This window comes from Schistocerca serialis, chromosome 1 (assembly GCF_023864345.2).
Source record: "Schistocerca serialis cubense isolate TAMUIC-IGC-003099 chromosome 1, iqSchSeri2.2, whole genome shotgun sequence".
NCBI classification, from domain to species: Eukaryota; Metazoa; Arthropoda; class Insecta; order Orthoptera; family Acrididae; genus Schistocerca; species Schistocerca serialis.
Genome location: NC_064638.1, coordinates 486,096,397 through 486,121,922, shown reverse-complemented (window position 1 = coordinate 486,121,922; position 25,526 = coordinate 486,096,397). Strand labels below are relative to the sequence as shown.

The 25,526-nt window shown below is 41.8% G+C and overlaps 1 protein-coding gene across 3 annotated transcripts in view; it reads right to left on the bottom strand.

The window, feature by feature from the left end:
- Positions 1-25,526, bottom strand: part of LOC126473763 (G-protein coupled receptor Mth2-like) — a 641,204-nt gene that overhangs the window by 425,122 nt on the left and 190,556 nt on the right. The window contains exon 1 of one of the 3 annotated variants that reach the window (XM_050101059.1): positions 370-1,207. The exons of the other annotated variants lie outside the window; for them this stretch is intronic. Within the exon in view, the coding sequence (XP_049957016.1) occupies positions 370-1,132 (763 nt within the window). The 5' untranslated portion in view covers positions 1,133-1,207. Of the gene's footprint in view, positions 1-369; positions 1,208-25,526 lie in introns of those variants that run through there. 3 annotated transcript variants of the gene reach the window in all.

Sequence of the window (25,526 nt, the reverse complement as noted above, 5' to 3'; positions counted from 1 at the left end):
GTTTTTAAATATTTTAGTTATGAGAAATTTTATATAATAAATTGATTTTTATGCACGTGACAACTTGGCGTGAGTTCTAACGTAATATGAACACGTTTCATAACAAAGATTTCTGAAGACCTGAAGATGTCAGCAAAATCTGTCGAAACCGGTTTTTTTTTAAATATTTGGCTGTTGAATGTTATTAGCAAGTAAAACAGATAGCTCCTTCAGTCTTCTCAAAATGAGAAAATTCAGTAATTTAATATAATGTCCAACGCGAATTGTCAAAATCAATTGTGATATAACATTTCTTGTGTTTGGATGGCTCTACGGGACATTCGAAAAGCCAATAAATAAAAAAAAGCATAGCAGATCGGCAATACGTACCGAGAGTTACGCATTCGGTGTCATTCATGAACCTGCTGGCTATCTGCGTCGAGCCGAGGGACACGTAGGCGAGTAGTAGGCTGAGCGAGTAGCAGCAGACGATGTAGCCGTGCAGGTTCCGCAGCCGCGGCAGCACCACGTGCACCAACGCCGTCACCAGGATGAACGGCGTCGACGCCAGCATTATCGAAGAAAATATGATGAACTTGGGCTTGAGCCCCGGTTCGCGACCGTCCCAGCACACGAGCGCCACCTGGTGGGCGCCACCGTCTAGGCTGTTTTCCAGGCAGAAGCGCCGCGGCTCCACCACGTACGCTCCCAGCATCCTCGTATGTAGCTGGCCGTCCGCGGTCACCCCCACGTAGTCCGAGCTGTTTACCGGTACGATGTTCGCGCACTTTGTCATGCTCACCTCGTCGTAGTCGTTCAGCGAGACGTTGCCGCCTGCGCCCGTTATCACCGGCCGAAATTCTAAACTCGATTTTGCGCACGCGTTGTCCTCGAGGGCGTAGCCGCGCGGGCAGCACTTGGCGATCTGAGTGCGCGGGCAGGCACAGAGAGTGCTGTTGTCGCCCACGTCGTACCAGAAGTACCGCCCCTGCGCGTCGCCGTCTGGACTGCCGCTGGGGTGGAGGACCACCACCGGTGGACTGGAACACGCAGTGTCGCGAACTGGAAGTTCCGCGCATTTCAGAGGTGAACCGCCCGCTCTGCAGGAACACAGGGAGGCTAGAGCGACCGCAACAGACAGCAGGTGGCGCATCTCTGCCGGAACTTGCGAAGGCGGCCGGTGCTGTGCTGCCTGGGAGCGGGCGGAGGTGCGTCTCCGCGGCCCGGCACCGAGCGGTAAGCGCGGGCGTGTTGCTGAAGGTCACGTGAGTGCTCCCCGGTGCCACGACTCGGCTCTCGCAAACAGGAAGCTCGCCGATGCGGCTGCCTTCTTTCAGGGCCGCCGAGTTGCCAGAACCGGTCCTTCACACAGCAGTCGGCGCGAACCCACCTGATCCGCCGTCTGTTATAGGCCAACGTCTCGCCAGTGACGATCTACAACTAACTGTGTGAACGCAAGCCACACTACGGTGGGTGGCGGAGGTCACTAATCTTGTGAAGTAGTCCTGAACATATTTTCAGAAAACTGTCAGGAGCAATCAGTTCTACACCTCTTGCAGTATATGTGGAGTAGCGGATACGTAGCCATTTAAGTGTGAGCGATAGTTAAAGGTAAGGGAAGACAAAATAGTAATATATGTTGTTGTTGTTGTTGTGGTCTTCAGTCCAGAGACTGGTTTGATGCAGCTCTCCGTACTACTCTATCCTGTGCAAGCTTCCTCATCTCCCAGTACCTACTGCAACCAACATCCTTCTGAATCTGCTTAGTGTACTCATCTCTTGGTCCCCCTCAACGATTTTTACCCTCCACGCTGCCCTCCAATACTAAATTGGTGATCCCTTTATGCCTCAGAACATGTCCTACCAACCGATCCCTTCTTCTAATTCTATTCAATACCTCCTCATTAGTTATGTGATCTGCCCATCTAATCTTCAGCATTCTTCTGTAGCACCACATTTCGAAAGCTTCTATTCTCTTCTTGTCCAAACTATTTATCGTCCACGTTTCACTTCCATACATACCAACACTCCATACAAATACTTTCAGAAACGACTTCCTGACACTTAAATCTATACTCGATGTTAACAAATTTCTCTTCTTTAGAAACGCTTTCCTTGCCATTGCCAGTCTACATTTTATATACTCTCTACTTCGACTATCATCAGTTACTTTGCTCCCCAAACAGCAAAACGCATTTACTACTTTAAGTGTCTCATTTCCTAATCTAATACCCTCCGCATCACCCGATTTAATTCGACTACGTTCCATATAGCCCCCTTAAATTAAATTCAGTGGTCAGAATAGAAAAAAATTAAGGCAAATAACATTAAACAGATTGTCATGAAATTTTACGTGCATGTAATTTTATATGTAACAGTCCACTGTTGTCATCAATAAAGTGGATTATGATAAATGTATATAATTAAAAATGTAAATGTTCATTCACTCACAATCGTGTATCTCCGAAAGTTTTTGACAGATTGCTTTGCAATTTTGACACAATCTCATATATAATGCAAGATTGTATATATTACAAATAGGTATATAAAACGACAATTATTCCAATGCAATATTGTGTCAAAATTTCAAACCAAACTGCGAAAAACTTCGGAGATTTGCGGTTAGAAACATTTACAGTTTATACATAAGTACGAACGTAAATGTTTGTTTCTTCTAAATCTCAAATATCCGAAAGTTTTTTTACGGATTGCTTTGAAATTTTGACACAACAATGCTTTCATATACTCACGTACTTATTCGAACGCCATCTGGTATATACGCAATAAAAGGAAACGCTATAAAATTGTCAGTGTCGGTTTGTTCAAAATCGTTAATCTCCGAAAGTTATTGACAGATTACTTTGAAATTTAAACACGAAGTTGAATTCTAATATGGGTGTGTTTTAGGTACCGTATCTAATTACACAGGCCAACGACGGAAAAACTTTTTTGCTGAAAATACCTTATTCTTATGTTTTTAGGGTGGAAAATCCAAATATGATACTTAAAAAACTGTATCACCACCATTTCTTCACATTTTACAGTTAAATTTATTAAATTAAGCGATCTTTTAAAGAATTTAACAGTTTTTATAGTAGTATGGGACAGTAGGGCTAGGAATCAACACTGGTGCAGGAAGAATTAGCCTGTGAGGGAGTCTTTAAAACCTAGTGAGAAGAACATTCTACGCAAAAACCTTGTAGATCCAAAAAATGTACTCCTACACCTCTACATATAAAGTTAGGCCTAATAAAACAGTTTGTAAAGGCTTTGCCTATAGATGGACTATGTTTTAAGTATCTCTGCCAAACGCTTCCACACCTTTCAGAAGCTAAACTAAAAGAAATCATCTTTGTCGGAGCTGATATTAGAAAATTGACGTTTGATGTTAGCTTTGAATCCACAATCACCCTAAATGAGAAAGAAGCATGGGTATCATTCAAGCAAGTCGTTACAAAGTTCTTAGGACATGAGAAAGACCCATAATATGTTTCTATTATAGCTACAATGTTAAAGAAGTTTAAAACTTTAGGATGTTTAATGAGCCTGAAAGTTCACTTTTTGAACAGTCACCTTGATTACTTCCCGGACAACATGGGAGATGTTAGTGAGGAGCAATGAGAGCATTTTCACCAGGACATTAAAGTGATGGAAAAACGCTACCAAGGCCGCTGAAACACCAACATGATGGGGGACTACTGTTGGTCACTTCACCGAGTTCAGCGAGCGACTCATCGTAGAGAAAGCTACACAAGAACCTCCAAAGAAAAAAGAGAAAGAAAATACAAACCAATTCCAGCTGACAAGTAAAACCTCTATTAATACATATCATTGTTTTAAGTAGCTTACTGTAAATACAAACCATGCTTATGTTGTAACAAAGCGTTTCATTAATTTCCCCGTGCACCATATAGCATAGGTTTTTTATGCTATGTAATAAAAAGCATATTGCTCGAAAACTATGGGTGATACAAAAAAAAATTAAGGCTAGATTTGGATTCCGCTCATAAAAATCTATAAGATCAGCTATCAAAGTAAAAAAAAGTTTTTCAAAAAAATTTTTTCGCTGGCCTGTGTTGTTATTTAACATATGTATATTACAAAGGGCGTTCAAAAAGTTTTGCACAGTCGTCTCTAATTTTTTTACTTTTAGCGGGAGAAGAATGAAATTCTTTTTCAACATACTTGGAACTATTAGCTGTAAGTTGGTATATAAAGATATTTTCTTTTATTTACAGGTGAGACATAATGAATTGTGAAGTAGATGTCAGGTTGCGACAATGGTCAGTGATGGAGTTCCTCTTCAAGACCGGCGATGACTCTGCCACATCGATTCACAGGAAGCTGCTCCCTGTTTATGGGGAGGACACAATGGATCGCAGCAGTATCCAGCGGTGGTTGCACGGGTTTAAAGAAGGTGATTTCTCTCTACTGGACAATCCACGATGCGGTACACCATCGACGGCAGTGAGTGATGTGAATAAGGAGACCATTGATCAAATCATCCAAAATGACAGATGTGTGACGACACGACAGCTTGCTGAAATGACTCGTTTGTCATTGGGTAGTGTGGTATCACTGTACAGTCACTAGGGTACAGACAAATCTGTGCACGTCTCATGAAGACCTTTACTGAAGAGTGGAAACAGTGTTTTGACAGCGTTGGTTGTTTTGGGGAAGGAGACCAGACAGCGAGGTCATCGGTCTCATCGGATTAGGGAAGGACGGGGAAGGAAGTTGGCCGTGCCCTTTGAAAGGAACCATCCCTTTGACAGCGTCATTACCCAGGATGAAACATGGTCGTTTTTGTCCGAACCTGAAAGCAAAACCCAATCTATGGAGTGGCGTCATCCGGCTTCCCCTCGGAGGAAGAAACCAAGACTTTCACGAACAGTAGGCCGAAAGGTGATGGTCTCCTTCTCGGGTCAGTGTGGTGTCATTTTCATTGACTTTTGGGAACCTGGCTCCACAATTACCCGGGACCGTAACTGTTTGTCATAGGAAAAGCTGCAACGTGACATCAAGACCCACAGACCACAGCTTCAGGGTCAGCTCATCAGAGTACACCATGACAATGCCAACCCCCATACAGCCCTTATGACGCAGGAGAAAATCAGGAAAATGGGTTGGAAAATTGTTCCTCATCCTCCCTACCATCCGGACTTGGCTCAGTCTGATTTTTACCTCTTTGGTCGTCTGAAGGCCTACCTGCGCGGTAAAACATTTGATAGTGAGAAGACGTTATTTCCTGTGTCAAGCGATGGTGTCATAGTCAATCCCCAGAATTTTACCAAAGTGCATTTACATCATGGAAAGAACAGCTGATGGAGGCTATATTGAGTAAGCTCAATGTATAGCTAAGTGTTCCAAGTATGTTCACAAAAAATTACGTTTTCCTCTAATAAAAATTAAAAAAATTAGAGACGACTGCGCAAAAATTCTTGAACGCCCTTTGTATTAATACATATAGTATATAATTTGTACGCGTAATATGTAAAGGGACTATATTGTTACCAAAAATCTCAACATGTACCTTTCCAGTTACTTTAAATTTTTACAAGTTACTGTAATAAATGATTAGATACATGTAGTGTATATACTTTTTAATTATTGTTAGAATACTACTACTGAATCGGAATTTGCGATAATAATAAACAAGGGCCAAGGTCAGTAACAGAGGGGTGGGAGGAAATGGACATAGGAAACGCGAAGAAGGAACTGGGCAGAGAGAGGGACAGCAGGAGGAGGTGGAGAGAGAGGGAGGAACGAGAAGATGGACAAAGAGAGGGTGAAAGAGGAGGAGAAGGAGGAGGTGGACAAAGAAAGGAGGAGGAAGAAATAGACAAAGACAGGAGAGAGAAAGAATATCCAGTTCCCTTACATATTAGAAACGTGTGCTTTCTCTTTCCTTTCTTTTCCATTTAAGAAGACTGAGCCACAGCAAAGCGTAGCCGGATACAGTTAGTAAATAATAAATTAATAACTTCGACAACGCACACACAATGGAAATATTTTAGACGTTGTAGCTACAAACAGGCATGACCTTATAGACAGTGTTAGTATAAAGACAAAGACGCCATCATAGGGCAGTGAAATGAAAACGGGATACATGGACCAAGGAAGTGAAGTGTTTACTATTTCAAAACTAATCGCAATAACTGTTAATACACTCATCCCACTGCGAGACAGGACGGTCTAGGCCTTCCTGCGGTTGCCTACTGAACTATCATTGCACGCACGCCTGCACCCTTCCTACAGAACCATGCTTGTGCCCAGGAGTCACCTTTCCGTCTGAAGCAAATCGGCAGCCACGAATGTCTTCCTTCAGGGGTCCAGGAATATGGAAATCGCGTGGGGAGAAATCGGAAACGTATGGAAGATTTAAGGACTTCTCAGTCAGACTTGTGCAGAATAGTCTGAACAAATTGGCAACACGTGGGCGGGTATTATCCAGCAACAGAATGATGCCGACTGTCAACATGCCTGGGCGGTTTCCTTTCTTGAAACACTGAGAAAATTTAAGGAACTGGCAGCTGTGGCCAGCGTACATTTCACATAATAACGACGACGACAGTATATGAGAAATTAAGGCTCGTACCGAGGCATAGAGACAGCCGTTTTTCTCTCACTCCATTTGCGAGTGTAATAGGAAAGGGAATGACTAGCAGGGTGAAACCTCCCCTTAGAAAAATTCTATGTAAGTAGGATGTTTAGGTTTTTATGTTGGTAACGCCACGTAGCGCTCTGTAAGAAAATCACTGGCTGTGCTGTGTGCAGTCTGCGGCTGGTTGGCATTGTTGTAATATTCGCTATTGTAGTGTTGGGCAGTTGGATGTGAACAGCGCGTAGCGTTGCGCAGTTGGAGGTGAGCCGCCAGCAGTGGTGGATGTGGGGAGAGAGATGGCGGAGTTTTGAGAGCGGATGACCTGGACGTGTGTCCATCAAAGACAGTAAATTTGTAAGATTGGATGTCATGAACTGATATATATATATATATATATATATATATATATATATATATATATATATATATATATATATATGTAATGACTTTTGAACACTATTACGGTAAATAAATTGTTTGTTCTCTATCAAAATCTTTCATTTGCTAACTATGCCTATCAGTGGTTAGTGACTTCAGTAGTTAGAATCTTTTATTTAGCTGACAATATTGGCGCTCGCTGTTTTGCAGTAGTTCGAGCAACGAAGATTTTTGTGAGGTAAGTGATTCATGAAAGGTATAGGTTATTGTTAGTCAGGGCCATTCTTTTGTAGGGATTATTGAAAGTCAGATTGCGTTGTGCTAAAAATATTGTGTGTCAGATTATTGATGATCTGAATAAGTAAAGAGAGAGATGTCTGTGCACGTTCAGTTTTGCTCAGCTGTTTGAAAATCAAATAACGTAAGGGGTTTATCAGAACAATCATTCATAAAGTTTCTAAGGGGAGGTTTCAAGGGGTTCAAGTTACCCTCCGCTACCCATCCTGTTACGATTTGCAGGGTTTGTGTATAGATGTAGAGTCTGGAGGCTATTAATGACCACATTATAAGATTGTTATCTTTAAAGATAATTATTATAATTGTTATCTTTAAAGATAATTCCAACAGCGTTTACGAAATTAACAACGATATGAAACCCTATACAAACGGCAGTGTCCAGAGGCAACCTGGAAACGTGCTCGGAATATGTCAACTGAATGTTGAGGGACTGTCCAGAAATAAGGGCGAAATACGATCTAAAATTTTAAGAGAGAATAGGGCGGACGTCTTAGCGCTGCAAGAGACTCATATTGAAGATGACAACGCTCTGTGGAAGCGAGGGCGCATCCCAGGCCATAAATTAGTGTTGCGAATTAACGACCCTTAATATGGAGTTCACAGCTTTGTTTAGAACAACTTAAAGCATGTCTCAGTTATTCTCGAGGAGAAATCAAAGAAATTGTGATGGTAGCGGTGATTCAGATCGGAAATATAAAAATAGCAAATATCTACAAACCACCGAATAGCACTTGGCACAAACAACTCCCAGTGCTAGAACATTCTGCAATATCTGTAGGTGATTTTAACAGCCATAGTAATGAGTGGTACTGTGCCGAAGAGGATGAAAATGGTATAAGTCTGTCAGAATGGATGGAAGTAAACAACTTAAAGCTCCATTACGATGCAAAGGGAAAAGGCACATTCAGGTCTGGAAGATGGGGTACAGAGAGCACACCTGACCTCTGCCTGTCAACTATGGACCCTTCGGAGAGTAGTAGCGGAACTATCATTAGAAGGTCCTGCATGACTTTCCCAGAAGCCAACATCGCCCTATTCGCATCTCCTACGGGCTACACATTCTCCCAGTGCGATCTGCTCCTGTATCCCGCTGGAACTTTTCAAAAAGCAGATTGGGATAAATTTCCTAAATTGCTGGACGAGTCAATAACACAGGATCCTGCACTTTCAAAATCATACTCATAGCTTTTAAAGATCGTAATATCTACTGCAAAAAGAGCATACCAAGAGGATGTCGGAAAGAATACATTCTTGGCTGGAATCAACAGATCAACCAGCTGTTTAACCAATTCAAGGACAGTGGAGGCCAAGAAACAGCTACGACCCTTATGAGTTCCTTGAATGAACAAAGGAGAGAAAAATGGCATAAAGAAACAAGGGACCTCGATTTCACACACTCCAGTAGAAAAGCATGGACGCTGATTCACAAACTTGGAGAAGACCCTTCCCACAACAAAGAAAACTCAACAGTCTCATGCGACTCAATCGCCAGTTACTTAGTGAGAGTTTCCAAGGTCTCAACAGATAAAGCAAATCTTTGGCAAGTAAAGAGAGAGCTTACGGAAGTCAAGAAATCTCTGCAACATAACCCAGATTTCTCTTCTCCATCTACAATCACTGAACTGAAGACAGCCCTTAAGCATGCGAAATGTAGAAAAGCTGCAGGTGCAGATAGGAACTACCCTGAATTTTTGGTGCACAGTGGACCGGTAACGCGAAATTGGCTAGTTTGCCTTTTTAACGAAATTCTTCGTACAGTGACATTACCCAAAAAATTTAAAAGAGCAGAAGTGATCGCTATCGAAAAACCAGGGAAAGAGGGAACACCTGCAGAACACTTCCCCCCAATATTTCTACTTAGCTGTGCTTACAAGCTTTTGGAAAGAATGATTCTAAACCGAATGCAAGACCAAATTAATGCTGTGATACCACCTGAACAGGCTGGTTTAAGACCTTATAGAAGCTGCTGTGAACAAGTGCTCTCCTTGACTACTCACAGAGAATCTGGATACCAAAAGAAACTTAAAACTGGAGTAGTGTTCATTGACCTGTCAGCAGCTTATGACACAGTGTGGTCCAAGGGCATATTATTGTTATTTTTGAGAGCAATACCTTGAAAAACTCTAGGCAACGTCTTAAGTAACATGTTAGGCAATAGGCGGTTTAAAGTTCATCAAGGAGAAGAGAAAAGCAGATGGCATGTACTCAATGACAGATTACCTCAGGGCTCTGTTCTTGCTCCATTGTTATTCAACCTCTACACAGCTGACCTGCCGAAAATTTCAATATGCAGATGACCTGGCAATTTCATATCAGAGTGAAGACCTTTCTGAATGTGAAGAACACCTAACGAACGGCTTTACTAATCTTTATAAGTATTTTGAGACATGGAGATTGAGACCAAATGTTTCTAAAACCGAGGTAAGCTTCTTCCACCTCTCAAATCGCCTTTCATCAGCAAAGATCAGTCCACAGTTCGGCCCCCTTGGCACAGTCAGACACAACGAAAGCCCAAAATACCTGGGAGTCATTCTGGACAGAACTTTAACATACAAAAAACACCTTTGCAACTTGGCCAAGAAGATACAAACACGAGTGAACATTGTGAGAAAGCTGGCAGGCAGTACATCAGTCCTCCGAGGAGCATCCCTTGCACTGGTATACTCTACAGCAGAATACTGTGCCCCAGTTTGGCTCCGAAGCGCCCACGTAGTGAAAGTAGACGTCCAACTGAACTCAGTTATGAGAGTAATTAGTGGCACAGTCCAGTCTACACCTACTTGCTGGCTACCAGTACTTTCAAACATCTGTCCACCAGACCTCCGTCGAAAGGCTGCTGTTTACAACCACTGTCAGCAAGTTTCTGGAAACAACTCAATCCCTCTTCATGATGATTTGCTATCACTGCCCAGGAAACGCCTCAAATCTAGATGACCAGCATATGAAATAGGAGTCCAAATGCTATCCACAGGATTCGACCAGAACGCAGAGTGGAAACGTGAGTGGCAAGCTACAAGAACCCGAAACCACGAACTTGTTGACAATCCAACAGTTCCAGTTCCAGGCTTCCACCAACCAAGGGAGGTGTGGGTGCAGTTAAACGGATATCGGACTGAAGAGGGTAGGTGCAAATACGACATGCACAATAGGGGCTTTTCAAATGACAGTGTGTGTGACTGTGGTGACACCCAAACAATGAGCCACATTGTGAATGAATGTCCAATCAGACGCTTCCCTGGTGGCATTGAGAAGGTCCATCAAGCATCCCACGAGGCACTCCGCTGGATCGAGTCCATCACCATTCGAATGTAGTATGAGCCGTTTTAAAACTTGTGTACTGTATATAATTTCACATGTTCATTTTTATATACATTTCTTTGTTTTGCTAAATGTGTATTACTGTAATTGATGCATACAATAATGATAATAATAATAATGATTGTTATATGGCCACATAGAAACAGATTACACAATTTATTAAATGAGATTCACCCAAAATCAGTCACCTTGGAGGTAGGCAGTGAGTTGAGTTTCCCTTTTCTAGACGCGGTGGTCTGTTGAAGATCTGACGATAATCTAGGACACAGAATGTATGGAAATTCGTTTGATGCTGTTGTGGTCTTCAGAGCGAAGACTGGTTTGATGCAGTTCTGTCCTCTGCGAGCCTCTTCGTCTCCGAATAACGATTGCAACCTACATCCTTCTGAATCTCCTTAGTGTATTCATCTCTTGTTATCTCTCTACGATTTTTGGCCCCCGCGCTTTCCTACAATACTTAATTGGAGAGCCAGTGGTGTCTCAGAATCAACCGATCCCTTCTTTGGGTCAAGTTGTTGCACAAATTTCTGCTCTTCCTAATTCTTTTCAGTACCTCCGCAGTAATTACGTGATCTACCTACCTAATCTTCAACATTCTTCTGTAGCACCACATTTCGAAAATTTCTATTCCATTTTTGTCTAAATTGTTCGTTGTCTTTGTTTCATTTCCATATGTGGCTACACTCCAGACAAATACCTTCAGAAATGACTTCATAACACTTAAATCTATACTCGTTGTTAACAAATTTCCCTTCTTCAGAAATGCTTTTCTTGCCAGTGCCAGTGTATCTTTTACGTCCTCTCTACTTCGGCTATCATCAGCTGCTTTGTTGCCAAATAGCAAAACTCATCTACTACTTTAAGTGTCTCATTTCCTAATCTAATTCCTTCGGATCACTTGACTTAATTCGACTACATTCATCTATCCTTGTTTCGCTTTTGTTGGTGTTCATCTTATATCCTCCTTTCAAGAAACTGTCCGTTCCGTTCAACTGCTCTTCCAAGTCCTTCGCTGTCTCTGACAAAATTACAACGTCACCGGCAAACCTCAAGGTTTTCATTTCTGCTCCCTGGGTTTTAATTCCTGCTCCAAATTTTTGATCTGTTTCCTTTACTGCTTGCTCAATAAGAGCTTCGACAAGCAGAGAGGATATAAAAGGTAGACTGGCGATGACAAGGAAAGGTTTCTGAAGGAAGGAAATTTGTTAACATCGAGTATATATTTTCTGTAAATATGTGTATGGAGTGTAGTCGTGTATGGATGTGAAACATGGACGATAAACAGTTTAGACAAGAAGAGAATAGAAGCTTTTGAAATGTGGTGCTACAGAAGAATGCTGAAGATCAGATGGGTAGATCACGTAACTAATGAGGAGATACTGAACGGAATTGGGGAGAAGAGGAATTGGTGGCACAATTTGACTAGAAGAAGGGATCGGTTGATAGGGTACGTTCTGAGGTACCAAGGGATCACCAATTTAGTATTGGAGGGAGGCGTGGAGGGTAACAATCGTAGAGGGACACCAAGAGTGAATACAATAAGCAGATTCAGAAGGATGTAGGTTACAATAGTTACTCGGAAATGAAGAGGGTTGCACAAGATAGAGTAGCATGGAGAGCTGCATCAAACCAGTCTTTGGACTGAAGACCACAACAACAACATGCTAATAAGAAGGATGAGGACCGCCTTCTCACACTGTTAGGCACTGATTGCGTAAGCAGTATTCTTCGAAATTGCTGTATACAGGACATTTTTAATTCAGAACCAAAAAAAGGACTTTTTCCAACGCAAAACAGGCTTATCTGATTACCTCTACACTGCCGGAGTCTATGAAGTGACATGTGGCTGTAGCATAGTGTATATAGGCGAAAGTGAAAGAACTGTAAAAGAAGATATTAAACTGCATGAGCGCCACACACATTTAGAACAAAGTGTGAAGTTTGCGTTACTAGAACATCATTAGATCTGTGATCAAAATATAGATTTCAAAGTTACGAGTGCTTATCAAGGAAACATTTATAAAAGTAAAGTCCGCCTCTGCGGTAGGACAATAATATTTTGCTTAACATTTCCGCTCTCGCACTCTGCTTGTTGCGCTACCTATCTAGTGGTGATGAACCACCAATAGTAGCCGGAAGAATTCCACCCAGTAACCCTACTTCTTCATATTAAACACAGGAAAACTGCCATTTATAAGTGAATGTGACAATGATCTTTGACAGTGTTCAGTTAACTGGACAGACTTGACAAAAAAAATTTTTGAAAAACATTGTTAAACGCTTTTTGAAACTGTTCGTCTAAAAATAAGAAATGAAATAGATTAGAGAAACGCTTCACGCGCCTGTGAAGGATGCTCGAAATGACGTACAGCGAATGAGGTGCCGAATGAGGATAGGAAGTTCTGTGTTTAACTTGCAATCATAGAATGTTAAAGAATACCAGAGGGCATTTGTCAGGCCATGTTATGTACACCATGCAGTCTGCTTGATGTGGTCTTGTAATATTTCTATCATCTAAGCCCGTACGTGTAAAAAAGTTCCAACAATCTTCCAGTCTCAAACTGCATGATTTTGTGTATCATTCAAAGGCGCATCATATTTTCCTCTAATCTATTTTATTTCTTACTTTTAGAAAGATGATGTCGCAAAACATTTAAACATCTTTTATCAACTTCTTTTGTTTTCAAGTTTCGTCCAGAAAACAAGGAATATGATATATTGAAATATCAACCGGTATTTGCTTAGTGGGAAGCGACAGATGGCCCCTTTTCACTTTGTTTGGATTACCCCGTGATACTGTTTGATGTTGATAAATGCGTTGAATAACGTAAGAAGACAAGTCTATGAAAACAGACGACACTTCCTACCCAATCCCATTTCGCTGCACTTGGCTTGTGAAGGAACATGATGACTGATCAATGATTGACAGCATCTTGCACATAATTTTTCATCATCATCAACAGAACATATTGTTATCTGCCAGCTGCTTACAAATGCTAATACCATCTGCACGCTACACCAAAAGATGTGGAAACATGTGGTGATCGTAATCACAGCATGACCGAGTCAGGAAAGTTTCAGTGCTGCCATGAATTGTCTTACTACCCTTTCATGTAATTCTGCGTTGCTGAACCATTTTTTCTCTTCTCGGTCCTCCTCACAGGCTTCTCTGCCTTTATCGTTGCCGGTTAGACCGCCCGCGTTTACCCGGCGACATCTGTAGTCGGCCACACTTGCGCTCCTCGATGTTTGAGATATTCAGTGCTGTTGCCAGGTGTTAACTGTGTAAGCGCTAACGGTTCCAGCTACAGAGCTGCGACAACACCGAGTCGTTATGATAAACACGTTTACAAAATCGCTTCCCAAGCGTCTTCTGTTCTCTAAAATTCTGAATTTAGTACTTCGTTTGAAGGAAGCAATTTTGACATACTTACCAGAGCACTGCAACTTTTTGTGCACCAAGGAGCTAAGCCTTGGCGGATGAACCTTTTGATATCTCACTTGTTTGTGAAATGTTTCAATTTCTCTCAATTCATTAATTAAGTTGATTTCTTTCAAGTCTGCAGACTTACACAGTCTCATTTTCTTCCATTTCTTTCTCATTCAGGAATAGTATCAGTTGAATTAAGAGTTCGTGTGGAGGATTGCGTCAGTCGTTCGTCCCACACACCACTCAGGAATGGAATCAAGAGGGAGGGGATGGGAGGAGACTTGAAGGGCCTGAAACGAAAGCAGTCATTGAGAACCGTCTGAGACAGGCTGATCCTCGATGTTATGCCATCAGTACATTGGGCAAGCAATATAGGAAACTCAGGAGAAATCTGGAAATGAAATTGAATGTCAGGAAGAAGAAAAAGAAAAAAACTGCCATCAGCTTTGTAATTCTCTCAAAGAAGATTGGGTTTGGAAGAACAGTTGAACAGAATGGAAAGTTTCTTGAAAACGCGTTATAAAATGAGCATAATGAAAAGTAAGAAAAGGGTAATAGAATGTAGTTGAGTTAAATCAGGCGATTGTAATAGATGTAGTTTAGGAAATGAGTCACCAAAAACAGTCATTCAGTTTTGCTACTTAGACAACAAAATAGCTGACCAAAACTGACAGTGGCCGAAGCAGAGACGATTTAAAATGCAACATAGCAACAGCAAGAAAAGCATTTCAGAAAAAGTTAAATTTATTTACATCTAAAAGAAATTGTTAGGATGTTTTTCCCGGAGATATTTGTATCTAGCCTTGTGCAGAAGTGAAATGAAGACGATAATAAGTTCTACCACTGCATCTGCATCGATACTCCGCAATCTATTTTCCTTTCCTGTCCCACTTCCAACTAGAACGAGGGAAAAAAAACCGTTTGTATGCCTCCATGAGAGTCCCAATTTCTAGTATCTTACCTTAAGCGCATTGTATGTTGAAGACAACAGAATCGTTCTGCAGTCAACTTCAAATGCCGATTCTCTAAATTTGCTCAACAGTGTTTCTCGAAAAAACGTCGGCTTCGCTTCAGGGATTCCCCTTTGAGTTCCCTAGAAACTACCAGTAACAAATCCAACATCCCATCTCTGAATAGCTTTGATTCCTTCCTTTGATCTGACCTGGTACAGATCCCAGACAGTCGACCAGTACTCAATAATATGTCGCACTAGCATACTACACGCTGTCTCCTTTTCAGATGAACCATACTTTCTACTCCTCCAGTTAACCGAAGTTGATCACTCACCTTCCCCACCACAGTCCTCATATGCTCGTTCCATTTCATATCGCTCTGCAGCGCTACTCCCAGATATTTAAACAACGTGACTGTGTCAAGCAGTACACTACTAATGATGTATCTGAACAACATGGGTTTGTTTATCCTACTCATCCGCATTAACTTACATTTTTTCTATGTTTATAACTAGCTGCCATTCATCACACCAACTAGAAATTTTGTCTAGATCATCTGGTGTCCTCTACAGTCGCCCACACCCTGTCCACCAAATCATTTATCTGTATAGACCATATCAGCGGCCCTGACGTACTTCCCAGGATCACTCCTGACGATATCCTTGTCTCTGATGAACATTCGTCATTGAAGACAACATACTGGGATCTATACTTTAAGATGTCTTCGAGCCACTCACATAGCTTTGAATCTATTCCATATGACTATACCTTCTTTAACCGCCTGCAGTGGGGCACCGTATCAAATACAGGGTGTTTATAAATGAATATCGGATTTTTAACACTTTATAAAATTTATTACATTAAACTTACAGTTATAAATGATATGTCAAATGAACGAGCAACTCAAACAGTTTTACCAAGAACCTTATAAACGTTCAACGTAAGCACTGGTATAGCGAAGTACGCGATTGGTTCAAATGGTTCAAATGGCTCTGAGCACTATGGGACTTAACATCTGAGGTCCTCAGTTCCCTAGAACTTAGAACTACTTAAACCTAACTAACCTAAGGACATCACGCACATCCATGCTCGAGGCAGGATTCGAACCTGCGACCGTAGCGGTCGCGCGGTTCCAGACTGAAGCGCGTAGAACCGCTCGGCCACACCGGCCGGCTTACGCGATTGGTTGAACTTTATTGCACCCAAGCGCTGGATAGGCCGCAAGGGGCCCAATGACGGGGCTTGCTTTGCATGGCATCCACGTTCACCCTACCTAACGCCATGCGATTTTTTCCTTTGGGGCATCATGAAGGATCGTGTGTACACGCCTCCGCTACCAGCAGACCTCCCTGAATTAAGAAACCGGATTGAAGCAGCTGTTGCTACAGTCATTGAAGACATACCGGTACTTATCAACATTTGGGAAGAACTCTGCTATAGACTTGATGTGTGCCGTGTGACAAATGGTGCTCACATTGAACATTTATAAGGTTCTTGGTAAAACTGTTTGAGTTGCTCTTTCATTTGACATATCATTTATAACTGTAAGTTTAATACAATAAATATTATAAATTGTTAAAACCCCAATATTCATTTATAAACACGCTGTACGTGCCGTCTCCTTTACAGATCAGCCACATTTTCCCAGATTCCACCAATAAACGGAAGCCAACCATTCGCCTTTCCTACAACAGTCCCCACATTCTCGTTCCCTTTCATATCGCATTGCAACGTTACGTCCAGCTATTTAAACAGACTAGAATGGGGGGGGGGGGTAAAATTAGGTGAGTAGGTAGAATAATCACTATGTATTCCGTCAGATTTGACGAAAAAGGAAATTTGTGGTACAACTTGATTGAAAGGAGTTAGATTGACATGAGATACCCTAGTGAATCACGGAATAGTCATTTTGGTAATGGAAGGAAGTGTGAGGGATAAAAATTGTAGAGGGAAATGAACGTAAGAATACACATAGTAAGACATTTTCGAATGAATCTACGTTGCAGTAGTTAGGCGGAGAAGAAGGGGCTTGCACAAGATAGGCTAGCATGGAGAGACACAATGAATCAGTCTTCGGACAGAAAACCACCGAAGACAACAAATATGAAGGGAACGGGGGAAATTATAGCGACACCAGCAGTATGCTGCGTGACACGCCGTGACTTGGCTTGTGGAGTATAGATCTAGCTGTAGATGTTGCTGTACGTGAGGAGAAGGACTGGCCCAAGTCCGCCGGCTGGGGTGGCCGTGCGGTTCTAGGTGCTTCAGTCTGGAACCGCGTAACCACTACGGTCGCAGGTTCGAATCCTGCCTCGGGCATGGATGTGTATGATGTCCTTAGGTAAGTTAGGTTTAAGTAGTTCTAAGTTCTAGGGGACTGATGACCTCAGAAGTTAAGTCCCATAGTGCTCAGAGCCATTTGAACCATTTGTCCACAGCAAGGCTACCAACTACTCTATTTTTAACTTCGTGATGATTACTCAGGGCGTGCACTAGAGGAAGAGAAATGTTGCTTGACTTATTCTGGAGCGAGGGCTCTCGTAGTTTCTGAGATTGTAGGCTAACTACACTTTCATTCGAATCTGACTACACGCAAATACTGTATACCTTCACAAACATGATGTAAGTAAATGTCATTTTCTACTTAAACTTTAGACCAATGAAATGTTTAAAATGAAAGCTGAATGCATTAAACAAAAGGGAGCATGTTTGAAGGTAATTACTGCTTATAATTACTATATACTTTTCTCAACGGAAAAAATACTTAAGGGAAGATTTCACACCAAATTGTCAACTTGTTTAAGACATTGTGAGGTGAGTAGTTCTGATTGTATACCCCGGGGATGCAAATTTTAAATCCTCTTGTATCAGAAAATCGGGGGTGGGGAAGGAGATGATGGACAGAGAGAGGAGCAAGAAAGAGGGGATGGACAGAGAAAGGGTGAGGGGGAGGTGGAGATGGGCAGAAACAGGGGAGAGAAAGAGATTAGGATATATATGCAGTTCCCAAACATATTAGAAACTCTTTTCCATTTAAGCAGACTCAGCTACAGCAAAGCGTAGCCAGATAAAGCTAGTAAATAATAAATAAAAAGTTCGACAACCGACACACAGTGGAAATATTTTATACTTTGTAGCTAGAAACAGGCCTGACCTTATCGGCAGCGTCAGAATAGAGGCAGGGAAATCATCGCAGCAATTCTGGCTACTAAAGTATAAGGGGCAGTTAAATGAAACTGAGATAGGTGGAAAAAAGGAAGTACACTGTTTATTATTTCAAAAGTAATCGCCGTAACTGTTAATACATTTATCTCACTGTGGGTCAAGACAATGAATGCCTTCACGGAAAAATGTTTGCGGTTGCCTACAGAACTATGATTGCACTCAGGAGTGAACCTTTCCATCTGAAGGAAACCGACAGCCAAGAATATCTGCCTTCAGGGCTCCAAAAATATAAAATCGTATGGGGAGAGATCGGGACTATGCAGAGGATACGTCAGGGTTTCCTATCGAAAATTTTGCACCGTAGTCAAAACAACTTTGCAACATATGGACGAGCATTATCCTGCAACCGAATGATGCCATCCGTCAACATTTCTGGACGGTTGCTTTTCTCGAAACACTGAGAAAATTTAAGGAACCGGCAGTTGTGGCTGACAGCAGACAGATTTCCATAGCCGCCAACGTACATTTCACATTAGGACGGCGACACCAAGATAAGAGAAGTTAGGGATCGTATCGACGCATACAGACAGCCGTTTTTCCATCGCTCCATTTGCGTGTGGAACAGGAAAGCGGATGGCTAACAGAGTACAAGGGAGCCTCCGCTATACACCATTTTGTGACTTGCAGAATATGTCTGTAGATGTATAGTTTGGAAGTAAGATTGTTATATGGCCACAGAGTAACAAATTACGCAATTTATTAAATGATATTCATGCTAAAATCAATTTCGTGTTGGAGGTGGAGAGTGAGATCAGTCTCCCGTCGTAGACGTGTTGGTCCATAGAAGAACCGACAATACTCTAGGGCATGGAATGTATGGCAAAACCTACAGACATAAGTAAGGTTTTGGATACCATTTCGCACCCCCGCCCAGCTTAAAGGCAAACAGTGCTGAACACTGTTTTCACGTGCCTTCCGCGTTAGTGAAAATAACAGCTTGCAACCAGAGTTCAGTTTCCTATAGAAGACGTTCAAGGGCAACAGCTATAATGGTTTGTCTTACAAACTAAGTTTTATTAAGTATGCTAATAAAAAGGGCGATGACCGCATTCCCGCTCTGTTAGGTACTAACTGCGTAAGCAGAATTCTTCGGAAAAATTGTATACAGGACACATTTTTAATTCAGAAAAAAAAGACTTTTGCGAACGCAAAACGGGCGCATCTGATTACCTCTACACTGCCAGTGAAGTGATATGTGACCGTGGCATAGTGTGTCTAGGCGAAAGTGGAACGGCTGTAAAAGAAGATACTAAATTGCTTGAACGCACACACATTTAAAACAAAGTGTGAAGTTTGCGTTAGCGGAACACCAGGATACGGACTTCAAACTTACGAGTGCTAGCCAAGGAAACAAAATTTATAAAAGTAAAGTCCGACAAGCGGTTGAGATATCTAAGAACGAATTAAATTTCAATAGAGAAGACGGCTATAGGCTTGCGGCTTCTAGCTTTGTGGTTTCCGCGTAGAAGAAGGAAATACGCAACCACGGTACGCGAGGATTTCAAACAACGAGCAGAAACCCGCCTCTGCATTAGGACGATAATATATTGCTAAACAGTTCCGCTCTCGTGCTCTGCCTGTCCTCTGATGATGGCCCACCAATAGCAGCAGGAAGAATTCTAACCAGTAACCTCAATTATTAAAAAAAAAAGAGCGGGAAATCTACCTTTTATAAGTGAATGTGGCACTGGTCTTTCACAGTGTTCAGGTAACTGGAACACTAGGTAGAAAAGATTGTCAAATGTCTTGTGAAATTGTTTGTGTGAAGGTAAGAAATAAAATAGATTAGAGAAAGAATTGACTTGCCATTAAATGATGCTCGAAATCATAAAAGGCAAATGTGGTGCCGGCTGAGAGTTGAAAGTTCAGTGTTTAGCTTAGAATTTTAAAGAGTACTAACGGGTATTTTTCTAACAGCCTTGCTGCAGTGGTAACACCTGTTCCCATCAAGTCACCGATGTTTAGCACTGTGGGGTTGATTAACACTAGGATGATGATGACCGTCCGGGTCTGCCGAGTGGTGTTGGTAAGCAGGGTGCACTGAATCAGCCCTTGTGAGGTCAGTTGAGGATCCACTTGACTGAGAAGCACCAGCTCCGGTCACGAAAAGTGACAACGGCTGGGAGAATGGTGTGCTGACCACATGCCCCTCAAACTCCGCTTCCAGTGACGCCTGTCGCTGAGGATGGTACGGCGGTCGGTCGGTACTTCCGTGGCCTATTCAGACAACCAGGGAGAGAGAGAGAGAGGATATTTGTCTGGTGCGTTATGTAGACTGTGCAGTCTGCTGTCGTGTGGCCTACACTTATTTCTACTAACTATGCCCGAAGGTGTAAAAAAGTTCCAACAATCTTCCAGTCTCAAAAATGTTTCACTAGAGAATCCTACATATATCAGGAAAGAGGACACACGTGGCATAAGAAGTAATGTCCCCCTTACGAGTGCTGTCGCCGTCATTGTTCTTGCTCAATCACTTTAGATGATAAAGAAAAGTGCACGATTTCGTGTATCATTCAAAGACGCATCGCAGTTTCCTCTAATCTAGTTTATTTTTTGCTTGGGGGTAGATGATTTCACAAAAATTTTCACCATCTTTTTCAGCATATTTTATATTTTCAACTTTTGTCAGATAGCAAGGAATTCAATATACTGAAATATCGACCGGTATTCGGTTTGTGACAGATGGTCCCTTTTCGGTTTTTTTAATTGCTCCGTGATACTTTCGGATGCTGATAAAAGCATGACGCAAGAAGAAGATATTTGCAAATGACAAGTCACTGGAGACAGTCCTTCCAATCCTATTTTCGTACACTTTGCTTGTGAAGGAATGTGATGAATGATCAATGATTGATAGCATCTTGCATATAATTTTTCATCATCAACAACAGACATATTGCTATGTGTCAACAGCTTACATCCTACTGTCATCTGCACGTCACACCAAAAGGTGTGGAAACATTTGGCGATCGTAAACACAGCAAGAGTGGGTCAGTGCTGACAAGAATTGTCCCACTACTCTTTCAGGCAATTCTGCGTTGCTGGATGACCTTTTCTCTTCTCAGTCCTCCTCATATGCTTCTCTGCCTTCAGTATTGCTGGAATACCTTACACGTTTACCAGGCGTCCTCTAGTCTGCCACGTTTGTCCGCCTTGTGCGATGCTGGAGACATTCTGTATTCGAGGTGACGTAAACTGTGAAGCGCTAATGGCTCTAGGAGAAACAGTATTCATCTATAGGGTTGTGACAACACTGAGGCGTCACTATTGAGATACTTACAAACTCGCTTCCCGGGCGTCTTCTATTCTCGAAATGTCCTGAATTTATAAGAGGCGATCAAAAAGTTTCAATCTGATGCTGTTGTTGCAGCATATATGCAACGTAGCGCGACTACCATGCGAGTATACAATCACTGATATGTAGGGAAGGGATTAGTGTGGCATTCATATCTTTCCGACTTCATGTGGTATATGCGGAAACGTGAACTCTGGGGACAATAGTACTAAACGCGTCTAAACAGGACCAACGTGCTATTTTCTTTTCTTGGGCACAGGACAAACACAGGCGGAAATCATAGGAGAATGAAGAGTGTATATGGGGCAGCAGATCTGTCGACAACCACCATTGTGGAACGGTGGGCCAAGTTCTCTGCTGCTCACGATCTGACACAAGTCGCTGGTTGATTGGGAGGCCAGGCAACTCAAATGGGAGACATGAGAACTCGCCCCACAGTCCCGATCCATCCCCATGCGATTATCAAGCCTTCGGTCACTTAAAAAAGGCCTTTAAGGGTCGACGATTCCTGTAGGATGAAGATGTGCAGAAGGCAGTTGCGGACTGCTTCATGCAGCAGGGTACGGTGTTTTACCAGAGGGGTATCTTCAACCCAGTGGGTCGGTGGAATGATTGCCTCAATGCTCTTGGCAATATTGCCTGAATGGCAAACCGATTCTGGACTGAATGGCCTTCGAACGAACACTTTTTGATCAACCTTTATCGTAATTCGTTCAAAGAAAAATATTTTGATAGTTCAACGTAACACGAATGCAACGTTTAATGCGCGAAACAGCTAGGACTCGAAGAGATGAATTTTTGACGCCTCATTTACACAGGTGGCAGCAGTTGTTGAAATATTTCAATTTTATCTCATATTATTAATTAAATTTTTATCTACCCTGATTCCCTTCAGACAATTAAAGCTTTTTTCTGGAAATACACCTCACGCTGATCTATTTGTGTCCCCATTTCTGCATTCCCGCTCTTCGTTTGGCTACGACAATTGGGACAAATCCGACTGTGTAATTTATAGGGAGTCATGTTTTTGACCTATTCAAATATTTTACCAAAAATTCTGAGGAATATTCCAGCAGAGGGGTGGAAACGTCTATTGTGTAAGGAGAAACTGAAGAATAACATGACGCGACCCAACACCTTGGATGATTTTACCTTCAACGACAACGGCCACTAAAGTCTGCACAGTTACAAAGCCTCATTTGCTTCCTTTCATGTTCGAATCACGAATTGTTTGATAGGAATTGAAGGTCATGGGGAGGCTTATCGACAGCCTTCCTTCCCACGCTACATTCGGGAATGGAACGAGGTAGAGGAGGAGAGGAGAGGGGGGCCAGAATCGAAGGGCGTGAAATAAAAGCAGTCTTTGAGAAGGGACTGAAGACAGGGTTGTGGCTTCTCTCTGACGTTATTCCATCTGTATACTGGGCAAGCAGTAAAGAAAACTAAGGAGAAATTTGGAAAGGGAATTAAAATCAAGGAAGAAGAAATAAAGACGTTCAGCTTTGCCGACAACATTATGATTCCGTCAGAGGCAACAGAGGACTAGGAAGAATAGTTGAACGGAATGGACAGTCTCTTGAAAACAGTTATAAGATGAAACTAATGAAAAGTAAAACAAGGGTAGTGGAATGCAGTGGAATTAAATCAGGCGATGCTGATAGAATTAATTTAGGAAATGAGACACTAAAAGCAATGGGTGAGTATTGCTATTTGGACAGCAAAATGACTGAAAATCGCCGAAGTACAGAGGGTATAAATTAGGACCTGGAAATACCAAGAACAGCGTTTCTGAAAAACAAATTTATCCACATCGAATATAAATTTGTTAGGAAGTCTTCGCAGGAGGTATTTGTATGCAGCCTTCCGCCGAAGTGAAATGAGCGTGGTTAACAGTACAAACAAGATGAGTGTTTTTGAAATATCATCCTACGGAAGAATGGGGTAAAGTTAGAAGAGCAAGTCGAAAAACAAACGAGTATGTACTCAATGGAATTTGAGAAAAAAGGGAATTGGTGTCACAACTTGACTGAAAGAAGGAATAGATCGATAGGACACTTCCTGAGGCATCAAGAAATCATCTGTTTTGTAAGAGAAGGAAGTGTGTGGGGAGTAAGAATTGTAGAGGGAGACGAAGGATTGAATACAGTGAGAAGATTCAAACAGACTTAGGCTGCATTTGTTATGCGGAGATGGAGAGGCTTGCTCATGAGAGAGTAGCGTGCAGAGCCGCATTGAATCAGTCTTCGGACTGAAAATCATTGAGACAACAAATACAGAGGGAAGGGTGGAATGATGGTGATACAGGACGCACAGCGTAACGTGGCTTGGGAAGTACGTGCGCCTGTAGACCTTAAAGTACATGGGGAGGAGGACTGTCTCAGTTCATCAGTAAGGACGCCAGTTGTTCTAATTTTAGCTCAATGATAAATACTAAAGACTTACACTGGAGGAAGAAATATGTTTCTTGACTTATTTTGGCGCAAGGTCTCTCGTAATTTTTTACAGTTGTAATCTGACTACCTTCGCTTCTTATCTGAATACATGCAAATATGTCTTCAGAAAGATGCGGTGAGAGAATGCATTTTTCGACGTAAAGTTTAGACTCAACAAATGACTTACAGCACAATCTGACACTTTTTTTTACATGAAGATCTTCGAGAGTAGTTACTAATTACTTAGCGCAACGGAAAGGATGCGAAGTTGCAATACTTTGAAAAAACCTTCTAAAATCCCGAAGTTTTCAAGGCAATGTAACTAAATTTGGCACAATATTTGTTGTATAGATGTCACCGTGAATGACCGAAACTGGAGAATGTCGACTTTCACCGATGAATGTCAACAGATACCAAATACGTCGGTGAAAGATCGAATAATTCATTACATTCTTGTACATTCGGACCCTCTCCGATGTGTGTCGACAGTCACAAATGGCTCAAATGGCTCTGAGTACTATGGGACTTAACATCTGTGGTCATCAGTCCCCTAGAACTTAGAACTACTTAAACCTAACCAACCTAAGGACATCACACACATCCATGCCCGAGGCAGGGTTCGAACCTGCGACCGTAGCGGTCACGCGGTTCCAGACTGCAGCGCCTAGAAGCGCACGTCCACACCAGCCGGCCACAATCACAGATATGCTCTGGTGGAGGTCCAAAACAGAAGAGTCAAAAAACAAGCGACTGGATCTCTCCCGCCAAATCCTTTGTTCTGCTCGGAGTCAGTCAGCTTTGTCAGTCTTATGCAAGCTTTGATAACGCGAGCAACGTTTTCTCAATTTTTTTCCGATACCCTAATTTATACTAAATGGATACTGCAGTAAACCGTGATCTTTTTCACGAAAAGTTAAATGCATTAAGTGCGGATAAACGAGAAGACAATTGTTTTTATTTTTCTCAATAAAAATATTCTAAAATACTTTATGAAGTGGTTTCTGCTAAAATTAAATGCTACACACCTTTGGATTACAGACGATTAAAACGTTTTGATGTTTTAAAAATTAATGATGAAGAGAAGTTCATTGTACCATTAAAACCAGGGGAAACGAACATACAGTATTATTTTACCAATGAAGAATTGTACAGTATACTATATGAAACTCACATCAGAATAGGCCACGGAGGAAGAACACGTATGCTTAAAGAGTTGCAAGTTAAATACAAAAATATTACATATGAAGTTGTAATGTTGTATTTAAATTTATGCAAACTGTGTCAAATGAAACACAGTGCACCTAAGAAAGGTATTGTTGTGAAGCCAATGATTAGTTCTGAATTAAACTCAAGATGTCAAGTTGATCTTATAGACCTGCAGTCAAACAGAGATGGCGAATATAAGTTCATAATGGTGTATCAAGATCATTTAACTAAGTTTGCCCAGCTACGACCTTTGAAAACTAAAAAAGCTGATGAAGTAGCGCATCACGTTCTTTCAGTATTTTTAACATTTGGTGCACCAACAATATTGCAATCAGATAATGGTAGAGAATTTAGTAATCAAGTCATATCCGAAATATGTGCTATGTGGAAAGATGTTAAAATAGTTCATGGA